This window comes from Psammomys obesus, unplaced genomic scaffold, assembly GCF_907164565.1.
Source record: "Psammomys obesus unplaced genomic scaffold, mPsaObe1.curated_primary_1811, whole genome shotgun sequence".
NCBI lineage: Eukaryota > Metazoa > Chordata > Mammalia > Rodentia > Muridae > Psammomys > Psammomys obesus.
In genome coordinates, this window is record NW_026596158.1 from 8,752,174 (window position 1) to 8,764,618 (window position 12,445).

At 36.4% G+C, this 12,445-nt stretch overlaps 1 protein-coding gene across 1 annotated transcript in view; it reads left to right on the forward strand.

Annotated features, from left to right (window-relative positions):
- The window catches only part of LOC129667287 (vomeronasal type-2 receptor 116-like), a 38,499-nt gene extending 27,348 nt beyond the window's left edge, over positions 1 to 11,151 (forward strand). The window contains exon 6 of the mRNA XM_055594849.1: positions 10,220 to 11,151. Within this exon, the coding sequence (XP_055450824.1) occupies positions 10,220 to 11,151 (932 nt within the window). The remainder of the gene's footprint in view (positions 1 to 10,219) is intronic.
- The last annotated feature ends 1,294 nt before the right edge of the window (positions 11,152 to 12,445 follow it).

The window sequence follows — 12,445 nt, forward strand, 5'->3', positions numbered from 1 at the left end:
TGCATTAGAAGTCCAACATTGTCATGTGATCCATTTAGAGTTGAGTTTTGTGCAAGATGATGAATATAGAACTATCTGCATTCTTCTTTATGCAGAAATCTAGTTTTACCATGACCAGTTGATGAAGTTGCTTTCTTTTTTTTTTCCAGTATGTATTTTTGGACACTTTATCAAAATTCAGGTGTCCAGATGTGTTTGGATTTATATGTTGGATTTCAATTCAATTCCGTTGAACATGTCTGTTTTCATACCAATACTGTGCAGATTTTATTATTATACCTCTGTAATAGAACTTGCAATCAGGGCTGGTGATACCTCCAGTGGTTATTTTATTGTTCAAAATTGTTTTAAATATCATGTTTTTTTGTATGAAGTTGAGAAATATCCTTAAGGTACTGCAAAAAATGTGTTGTAATTTTTAGAGGATTGCATTGTATCTGTGAATTGCTTTTGCTAGTATGGCCATTTTTTTAACTTTTATTAATTACACTTTATTCATTTTGTATCCCATTTTTACTATGTTAATTCTATTGATCCATGAGCATGGGAGAATTTTCCATCTTCTCATATCTGGCTTCAGTTTCTTTCTTCAAAGACTTGATGTGTTTGTCACACAAGTCTTTCACTTACATGGTTAGAGTAGCACCAAGATAGTCAATATTCTTTGAGGCTATTGTGATAGGCGTTGTTTTCCAAAATTCTTTCTCAGTCTACTTGGCATTTGTATATAGGAGCACTACTGATTCTCGTTTCTTAGTTAACCTTGCATCCAGACATGTTGCTGAAAGTGTTTCTCAGCTATACCAGTGCTATGGTGGAGGCATTAGGATCATTCATGTATATTATCATGTTATTTGCAAATAACAATACCCTGACTTATTTTTTTTTGATTTTCATCTTTCAATCTACTTCAATTGTCTTTTTTATTTTTTAATTTAATATTTATATATTTATTTATTACTGTTAATTCACTTTGTATCCCTACTGTAGTACCCTCCCTCATCTCCTCCCACTTCCACCCACCCTCCCTCTTCTTCCCCTATGACCTTTCTCTAGTCCTCTGATAGTGGAGAACCTCCTCTCCATCTATCTGACCCTAGCTTATCAGGCCTCATCAAGGCTGGCTGCATCACCTTCCTCTGTGGCCTGGCAAGATTGCACCCCCCAGGGGGAGGTGAACAAAGAACAGGCCACTGAGTTCATGTCAGAGACAGCCTCTGTATCCCTTACTAGGAAAGTCCCTTTGAAACTGAGGAGCCAATGGGTCCTTTGAATCTAGGGTCAAAGTCCTCCCCATTCTTGGTCCTTAGTTGGAGTATAGGTCTCTGCAGGCCACACCTGGGCCCAGGTATTTTGGCTCTGTTGATCTCTTTGTAGAGTTCCTGTCCCCTTCAGGTCTTTCTATTTCCCTCTTCTTCTATAAGAATTCTGGCCCTCTGCTCATTTGATATAATTTCAAGTTCTACATTCAATAGATATACTGAGAATAGAAAAACTTGTTTTGTTCCTGGATTTATGAAATACTTTCAGTTTCTCTTCATTTAATCTGATGTTGGCTATGGGCTTGTTGTAAATTGCCCTCATTATGTTTAAGTATCTCTCTTGTGTCTCCAACCTCCTCAAGACATTTTATCATGATGGTATATTAGATTTTTTCAAAATACTTTTTATATATAATGACATGATTATTTTTTCTTTTAGATCATTTATTTATTGGATATCATTTATTTATTTACTTACTTGCTTACGGACTGACTTATTTATTTATATTTTTATATAGAGAAATCCCTGAATCTCTGGAATAGAGCCTCATTAATGTGCTTTTGGATTCAGTATACAATCATTTTATTGTATAAGTTCACTTCTGTGCTCATAAGCAAACTTAGTCTGTAATTCTTTGTCTTTTATAGTCCTTATGTGGGTTGAACATCAAGGTAACTGTGACCTCATGAAATAAATTCAGAAGTATTTCTTATGTTTCTTCTTGTGGAAAAATTTGCCCTCAAATTATTGGCATTGAGTCTTCTTTGACACTCTTGGAGAATTCTGCACTTAAACCATCTTGTCGTGGTCAGTTTGAGAGATTTCAATGAGTGCTTTTATTTTGCTATGTATTACTGGTCTATTTAAATCATGTATCTGATATTTATTTACCTTGGTAAGTAGTACTAATGATAAAATTATTCCTTACTTTTGGATTTCCTAAATTGGTGCAGTAAAGGTTGTTAAAATGTCCTTATTATTGTCTAGATTCCTTCAGTGTCTGTTGTTAAGCCCCCTTTCTTTTCTGATTTTGTTAACTTGAGTATTCTTTCTCCATCTTTTAGTTACATGGAATGAGGATTTGTTGATCTTATTTTCTTTTTTTTAATTAGTTAATTAATTACAGTTTATTCAGTTTATATCCCAACTGTAGCCACCTCTCATGGACCCTCACAACCTCATCCTCCCTCCCTCTTGTCAACCCATGCCCCTCCCCTAGTCCACTGATAGTCCTCCTCCCCTACCATCTGATTCTAGTCTATCAGGTCTCAACAGGATAGGCTGCATTGTCTTCTTCTGTGGCCTAGTAAGGCTGCTCCCCCCTCAGGAAGAGGTGGATCAAAGAGCAGGCCAGTGAGTTCATGTCAGAGACAGTCCCTTTTCCCATTACTACAGAACTCATTTGGAGACTGAGCTGCCATGGGCTACATTTGTGCAGGAGTTCTAGATTAATTTCATTAATGGTCTTTGGTTGGATTATCAGTCTCTGAAAAGATCCCTGTGCCCAGGTTTTTTTCCCTCTCCTCATGGAGCTCCTGTCCCCTCCATGCCTTTCTGTCTTATTTCGTAAGATTCCCTGCACTCTGCCCAAAAATTCTAATAGAACCAACTTATTGCTTCATTGAATCTTTGCAGTGATTTCTTAATTCTATTTTTTTTATTTGAGGCCTGTGTTTTATTATTTCTCACAAGTGACACTGCTGGGTATGATTACTTCTTTTGTTATAAAGCTCTTCAAGTGTTCTGTTAAGTTTTTTATTATTATTAATTAATTAAGTTTACATCTTGGTTATAAGCCCCTCATTCTTCTCCTTCCAGTCCCACCCTCCCTGTTGTATCCCCTCTTGCCTGTTCTTCAGAATAGGGAAGCCCTCCTACCCAGATACACCAGTTCATCTATTCACAAGGACTGAGTTCATCTTCCTCCCATGTGACCTGGTAGGAAAGTCCAATCAGGGGGAAGAGATCAAAAAGCAAGTAACATATTCCATTTCAGAGATATCCCCCACTCCCATAACTAGTGGGCCCACATGAACTCATTGGCACAGGAAACAACTTCCTAAACAGAACACTAACATCTCGGGATCTAATATCTACAATTAATAAATGGAACCTCTTAAAACTGAAAAGCTTCTGTAAAGCAAAGTATACTATCAATAGAACAACAGCTGTCTACAGATTGGGAAAAGAACTTCACCAATCCAACATGCAACAAAGAGCTAATATCCATAATATATAAAGAACTCAAGAAACTGAATTCCAACAAACCAAACAATCCAATTAAAAATGGGTTACAAAGCTAAACAGAATTCTCGACAGAGTAATCTCAAATGGTGGAGAAGCACTTAAAGAAATGCTCAGTGTTCTTAGTCAACAGAGAAATGCAAATCAAAACAACTCTGAGATTCCGTCTGAGGCCTGTCAGAATAACTAAGATGTTAAGTTCTTAATATAAGATTTTAGTATCAGATTTATTTTTACCCTAGCTTATCAGGTATCTTCAGGACTGGCTGCAATGTCCTCCTCTGTGGCTTAGCAAGGATGCTCCTCCCTCAGAGGGAGGGGTGAGGTCAAAGAGCCAACCACTAAGTTCATGTCAGAGACAGTCCTTATTCCCCTTACTAGGGGACCCACTTGGATACTGAGCTGCCATGGGCTACATTGGAACAGTGGTTCTAGGTTATATCCATGCATGGTCCTCAGTTGGAAAATCGGTCTCAGAAAAGACCCCTATCAGTGGACTTAGAGAGGGTCAGGGAGGCGATGAGGGAGGGAGGGTGGGATTTGGAGAGAATGAAAGAGGGGCTACAGCTGGGATACAAAGTAAACAAACTGTAATTAATATAAAAAATAAAAATTTAATTAAAAAGATTTATTCCATTTTTTATTTAGGCACAAGAACTATTAACATTTTTGTGTTCCAAACTTTGGTATGCTCTGTATTTATTTTCATTGAAGTCTATAAAACTTTAATGGCTTTCTTTATTACTTTCTTCATCAATTTTTTTCATTCATTAGATAGTTATGATAGTTGTTCAGTTTCCATGAATTTGTATTAGTTTCTGTTATATCTGTTGTTATGAAAGTCCATCTTTAATCAATGGTCATCTTTTAAGATGCAAAGGATTATTTCAGTATCTGTTGAGATTTGTTTTGTATGTGGTCAGTATTGGAGAAAGGTCCATGAGGTGCTAACAGGAAGGTATATTCTTTTGGGTTTGGATGAAATTTTCTGTAAAGATATTAGGTCCTTTTGGTTTAAAACATCTGTTAGCAATTTTCTAAGAAAATGCCAGATTGATTTAAAAAGTGGTTGTACAGGTTTGCACTCCCACCAGCAATGGAGGAGTGGTCCCCTTTCTTTCCAAAACCTCACCAGCATGTGCTGCCATTTGAGTTTTTGATCTTGATCTTGGCCATTTTTACAGGTGTAAGATGGAATCTCAGGGTTGTTTTAATTTATATTTTCCTGATTACTAAGGACATTGAACATTTCTTTAAGTGTTTCTCAGTCATTTGAGATTCTTCTGTTGAAAATTCTTGGTTTAGGTCTGTATTCAACTTTTTAATTGGATTATTTGATTTGTTGGTCTTTAGTTTTGTGAATTCTTTATATATTTTGGATATGAAACATCTGTTTGATTAAGGGTTAGTGAAGACCTTTTCCCATTATATTGGAAAAGGTCCTATTTTGTCTTATTGACAGTGTCCTTTAATTTACAGAAGCTTTTCAGTTTCTTGAAGTCCCGTTTATTAATTGTTGATTTTAGTGCCTGAGCTGTTGGAGTTCTATTCAGGCAGTTGTCTCCTATGCCAAGAAGTTCAAGGCTCTTTCCCACTTTCTATTCTATTAGATTTGGTCTATCTGGTTTCATGTTGACTGTCTTTGATTCATTTGGAATTGAGTTTTGTTCAGGGTGATAAACATGTATCTATTTGCATTTGTCTACATGCAGACATCCTCCCAGCAGCTGATGGAAACAGATGTAGAAACCCATAGCCAAATAATAGACAGAGATAGGGGAGTCCTATAAAAGAGCTGGGAAAGACTTAGGGAGCCAGAGGGCTCAAGGATATCACAAGGAAATCCACAGAGTCAACTGACCTGAACCCACGGGTGCCCACAAAAACTAAACCACCAATCAAAGAACATGCATGGACTGGTCCTAAGCCCCCTGCACATAAGGAGCAGATATTCAACTTGGTCTTCATGTGGATCCCTGAACAACCGGATCAGGGACCTCTCTGACCCTGATTCTTCACTTCAGGTCCCAATCCCCTAATAGGGCTGTGTTGTCTAGCCTCAGAGGGAGAGGATGTTCAGCAACTTAATGTGCCAGGGCAGGTTAGTGCCCATGGGGAACTTCCAGCTTCTCTGAGGATAAAGAAAGAAGAGAATTGGGAGAACAATATGTGAAAAGGGACAAGGAGGAGTGAAGGGGGAGGATGCAATCAGGATGTAAACTGAAGAAATAAATTTTAAAAATTAAGAACAAAAAAACCATCTGCTAGCTCCAGTATTTCTCTGTTTGGTTTTTGTCTGGATGACCTGTACATTGGTGAGAGTGGGGTACTGAGATATCCCACTGTCAGTGTGTGAGGGTGAATGGTGATGTAAAGTCTAATAATGTTTTTTTTTCTTTGCCAACTTGATTCTCTTGCATTTGGGGCATAGATATTAACAGTTGAAATGTCATCTTGGTAGATTTTTATTTTGATGAGTATGTAGCATCCTTTCCCATCCCTCTTGATTGTGTTTGGCAACAGTCTATTTTTTAAGTGTCTACAACAGCTTTTTTTTTTTTTTGATCCAGCAGAAGGAAAGAACATCTTTCCACCTTCACTCTGTTGCTTTATATCTTTTATTGGAGAATTGGAATTGATACTGAGAAATATCAACGACTAATGATTATTGATTTTTATTTTGTTGTTGGTGTTGCTGCTGGTGGTAGTGGTGGTAGTCTCTATCTTTCTCTGTGTGTATGTGTGTTTACCCTTTTCATTATGCTGTGAAGTTTTTCATTTCCTTTGTTTTTGTCACTGTCATTAACCTCTGAAAAGTGTAGTTTTCCTACTTGTCACATTTATAGGTTTGAATTTTAGACATTATTTAAATTTGACTTTATCGTGAACATTTTATTTTCCCATGCATGTTGATTTGAAAATTTGCTGAGTATAGTCATCTGTGATGACACCTATGATGTTTTGCACACTGTAATACTTCCGTCCAGGCCCTTCTAGACTTATGTTCTCTAGTGTGAGATCAAGTGAAATTCTAATATGTGTGCCGTTATAAGCTACTTTATTTTTTTATGTTTTCAGCGTTTAATATTTTTTACTCTATATGTTTAGTGTTTCCATTATTATGTGGTGAGATGTTTTTAATTTATAGCCCAATATATTTGGTGTTCTCTATGCTTCATGTACTTTTATATGCTTCTCCTTCTTTAGATCAGAAATTTTTTTCTATAATTTTGTTGAAAACCTATTATGGATCTTTGTGATAAATTTCTTCTCCTTCCCTTACACCTATTATACTTACATTTGTTTTTCAAAGTACATTTGTTTTTCCTAGATTTCTTGGATATTTTTCAGGAGTTTTTGGATTATCATTTTCTTTGATTGGTGGATCCATTTTTTTTCTAACATCTCAAATGCCTAGATTCTCTCTTCCATGTATTGTATGCTGTTAGTACATCTTGACTCTTTATTTTTTTAATTTCTAAATATTTCGTTCTCAGTTTGTGTGTGTGTGTGTGTGTGTGTGTGTGTGTGTGTGTGTGTGTGTGGTGTGTTTATTTCCATTTTCAGGTCTTGAACAGTTTTGTTCCCTACAACTTTTGTGGTCTTTGGCTTTCCTTAAGTGATTTAGTCATTTCTCCATTTTTGTGTTTTTCTTGTTTTTTTTTTTTATCAGATTTATCTATGTTCTCTTTAAGGACTCTTACCATCTTTACATAGTCTGTGTTAAGGTTTTTTACTAGTACCTCAGCTATGTTGAAATATGAAAAGCCTGCTGTGATAGGATAGCTGGGTTCTACTGTAGAGATATTGCCTTGGCTGTTATTGTGTTGTTAGGCCATCACCTAGATATTTGGGTTAGGGATGTTTATATGTCTAGGAGCTGATATCTGAATATTTGTCATTGTTGTATGGGTGTTTTATTTCTTATTTTTTGTTTCTTCTCTGAATTTTTGGAAATTGTGATAGCTCTATGTTGCCTGCTTTACTTGCCTGCTCAGGTAGTGTGTTGACAGGGAATGCCTACTGGTGTTGCAGTTTGGCATACTGAAAAAGTTGGGGAAAGAAAAGTTGGAGGAGAAGGTTCTTGTGATAAATTGAGGACAGGATCAGAGAGCAAAGGCAGACAAAAATTTTCTTCTATAGAGCTGGAAATGAGACTGGGGAATTGGATCTTAGGGTCTTGTTGCTGATCTCAGCCTGCTTGCTGCCCTGAGAAGAGCAGCTCTTATGTAGCAAAGGTTGTCAGGTAGAGTTAGAATCTGAACAAAGCAACAAACGGTGAGGGGAAGGTTAGAGGAGGAAGATCTATGGAATCCACAGGGGATGGTAGCCCAAGTGTTCAAAAGGCTACAAAGCTATTTTGCTACAGAGCTGGGGAACTGATCAGGGATTCGGTCTAACAGAGACAGGAGAAAGTCTGTGGGCAAGCTGCCTGGTAATCACGCAGTGTCCTGTGGTTGACCAGATACCATGTGGGGTTGAAAGGTGGGATACAGCAATGTTTGGGGGCAAGTAAAATAGGAGAGGATGGTCTATGGGATCCACAGAAGATGTTGGCAAGGAGACAAGGAAGGTGCAAGTAGTTTTCTGTTTCAGCGCTAAAGATGAGATTAAGGAATAAGATCTAGGGGAACAGAGCAAGGAGAAAGTCCTGCCTGGTTTTCTGATAGGCATGACCTTCATTTGCTTTATTTTTGTAAAGTTCCCTTTTTTATTTTTTCAGTTTCTCATATATATTCAATATAATCGAGGTACACTTCCTCCAAACCCTACTACCAACGTGTGTCAAGTCATTTCATCCTTATTTGTTCTTTTAGTAGTTTAAGGATTATTTTTACATTTGTGTGTGGCCTATGTGGTTTAATCACTCTCATCTTCATGACCTTGCATGAAGACTGCACCTTCGATCCTGGTATAGCTGTCAAATTTTACACAACTGAATAATTATTTTCTCCTATATTTGATTATCTTTGCAGGAGATAATTAACAGATAACATAATTTCCTTACTCTTCTTCAGCCCATATTTATGCAGAACTAGCCAGAGAACTTATCCAATTGTTGAGATATTTTCAATGCGTCTGTGTCCTGGAAGCAGGCAATTCACAATCCTCATCTTACAATCATTTCCCCTTCATTTCCATTATATTGCTTGTACATTCGAGTAGGTGTTTGAAGGTCTTGGTTTACAGATAAGAATTAAACCACAGCTTTTTCTCATATTTCTTGGCCTTAATCACAGATAACTATGAAGAGTAGCAACTTTGATAAGAATGAGAATGAGACTTGTCTATTTGCATACACACAGAAATTTAGAAGGCTGATTGACAAGAAGTAGATTAAGTTAAAGGGCAGCATGGAGTTCCTCCTTATGTGATATGGCCATCTCCCACCATGAAATTTAATTTGGATTAATAGTATTGGGTAATACCCTTTTAAAATACCTTTTAAAAATATCCCTCTTTTGAATTTGAGCTACATGGTAGGTCCATGAATATATTCAGTATGCACACATTAGAAGCATTTTAGTCATGAATATAAAACCCTACCTTTTCCTTTTAGTGATTATATTTTGAAACTATACTCAAATCAAAGTAGCATGAACATATAAATGACAAAATTAAAAAATCAAAATATCACTAATTTAATATTACAGAATGATAGAAACCTATCTTCAAAGAGAAGTGTTATCCTTATATAAATTAGTTAATAAAACATGTCATATGACTTAATAAAGTAAAAATGAAATTCTAAACTTAAAGCATTCATTATACAACAGAAAACCAACAAAAGACATCCATGATAGAATAAAAATAAGTTGTTGTCAGTGTGTGATAAGCTTGAGCCAATATCTTGAAAAAAAAAAATATCACTAAAGAAAAAACTCAAGATATCAAAAGAAAGGTTTGGTTTTCAGGAAATAAAAGATGTTCACCTCAAAATATAAAGCAGAGAAAATACACTGATGTGATAGGTTTCAGAAATAAAGATTTAATGAAATAGAAATATTTCATTATAAATTGAGTGTATATACATTCTTAATTTGAAATAAAAGACACAAATGGCTAGGAGCAATGTATTCAAAATTTAGTTTTGAATATCTAGAAATATTTCAATAGTTCTCTCCCTATATATTAACAAATAATGTTATAGAAAATGTGACTATTATATATATATATATATATATATATATATATATATATATTACTATTGAAGGATTTAAAATTCAGGAATATAATGGCATTTATTATTTCAAAATCAGAGTACAAACTGAACTGGAATACCCATGGGACTTGAGAAAAATAAGTAAATATAGGTTCCATATCTGAGAACACGATATCTGAAACTAATTTCAAAAATATTGTCCATATTGTACAAAATATCTATACAGAAATAAGGACTATTCTAAAAGTGATGAATGAATCAAAGTAGGATTATACAGTATAATTTTATAATCTTATGATTTATAAAGTAGATGCAACAGAGTCACAAATTCGAAAAGAGCATAGAAAGACAAGAAAAAGAGTAGTCTGATTTTTCTCACTGTATGCAATCAGGGCTATATAGATTTGAAATCATTCACAGAGTACTTACATATTTGCTTCTGAAACAATAAGATTCAGAAATTATTTCAAAGAGCTGAGGCTGAGTAAGTATTTAGGGGGAAAGGGAAAAACTTAGGATTGATTCACAATGACCTTAATTTCTGAACAGATATGGATCAGTGTGCAAAGTGTCCAGAAAGTCACTATGCAAACTCAGAGAAGAACTACTGCCTCCAGAAATCTGTGAGCTTTTTGGCCTATGGAGACCCCTTGGGGATGGCTCTCACCATCACAGCACTGTGCTTCTCTGTAATCACGACTGTGGTTCTTGTACTCTTTGTGAGGCACAGAAACACACCTATTGTCAAGGCCAATAACCGGGCTCTCAGCTACACCCTGCTATTGACACTGATCAGCTGTTTCCTCAGTTCCTTGCTCTTTATTGGCCAGCCCAACACAGCCACCTGCATCTTGCAGCAGATAGCATTTGGAATTTTGTTCACTGTGGCTCTCTCCACAGTGTTGGCCAAAGCTATTACAGTGGTTATTGCATTCAGAGTCACTGTTCCAGCTGGCATCGTGAGGTGGTTAGTAGTATCAAGAGCCCCTAATTTCATCATTCCTATCTGCACCCTGATCCAACTTGTTCTGTGTGGAATCTGGCTGGTCACCTCTCCACCCTTCATTGATCAAGATACTCATGCTGAACATGGCCACATCATCATTATGTGCAACAAAGGTTCAGCAGTTGCCTTCCACTGTGTTCTGGGATACCTCTGCTCTTTGGCACTTGGGAGTTACACCATGGCCTTCTTGTCCAGGAAACTGCCAGACACATTCAATGAAGCCAAATTTCTATCCTTTAGCATGCAGGTATTCTTCTGTGTCTGGGTCACCTTCCTCCCTGTCTACCACAGCACCAAGGGGAAAGTCATGGTGGCTATGGAAGTCTTCTCTGTCTTGGCTTCCAGTGTAGCACTCCTTTGCTTGATCTTTGCCCCCAAGTGCTACATTATTTTGCTACGGCCAGATAAGAACTCCTGTCTTGACATCAGGCACAAAACCCATTCAAGAAAGCGTAGTCATTTAAATTTTAGTTAAAGGTTAAAATTAATCCCTGGTAGTAACTTAAATGCAGTGGTTAAAACCAGTATCATACCGTTTTAAATGTTTTTAAAATTTCTTTTTCAGGTATAATATGATGTGATTCTGTGAGTTCAAAATTCTTCATTTAATTGTATTGAAATATTTTTGTTCTGGAACTATTAGTTGTATTTCATGTTTGAGATTAATGTTATTCTCTTTCTGTAAAAGTATCTTACTATGTATCCTTCGTTGACTTGCAGCCCCATAAGTAGACCGGTATGGCATAAACTCATGGATTTCTTGCTTTCTCTGCCTACAAAATGCTAGTGTTAAAGATGTGTCACCATGTTCATCCATGTTGCCTATATTCTGTCCTTCTTTGATTAAAAAATATTCTCTTATATTCTACTGGGTGAATAGAGCATTGTGAGAACAGATTGTCTATCAAGCATGAATTTAACAGATTCTTATTCTCAGTGATTTTTCAGAAGAAATCTTACCTTTTAGAATGACAGTAGAGTTCCTTCTATTTTCATATCTCATTATTTTGTGGCATGAGATAAACTGAAACTTCTTACTGAAGGGAAATAACTCAGATGCTTGATTGGTAACTAGTAGTTGTTTAGAATCCTAGAGCTTAAGAAAAGAATGTCAGTGACTGATAAAGTAGTTCATAGGCTGTTATGATCACAAAGCAATGGAGAAGAGACAAGCAGAGGTGGGCTCACTTAAGCAACAGGCATTATAGAGGATAAAGCTCCTAAAATATTACAGAAGAATAATATGAAGGTTATATAATTCATTGAAAAAATTAAATTTCTTTCTTAGATGTTGGGGTTCTTCTGCCGGTTTATTTTGATGCTAATTACTGGCTCTCAAGATATGGTTACACCTATCCTTACTTTGTGAAACTGCCTAAGACATTTTACTGAACTGGTTCATTGAAGGCCTATCTAGGCAGGGCAGAATGAGGTAGGCATGGATAAGGTGCCCAGGATTTGAGAACAGGAAAAATCATGAGAAACAGATGGATGAGAAGAGAGGAGGGAGGAGGACTCCAGGATGGATTAGCATGGAAAAAGAACCATGTGGGGCAGGAGAAGGACTCCAAGAATGGCATGGAAAGGCCCAGATAAAGAATAAAAGAAAGTATTCACAGGATTATAGATAAAAGGTAGCTTAGATAAAGATGGTTAAAGCAAATGGCATTGGATGGAGGCTGGGAGATGGACGGTGAATTTATTGAGACAGCATAGAGAGAAATATCTGCCTGGCCCAAGGTAATAAAACAATTATAAAATCTAACAGG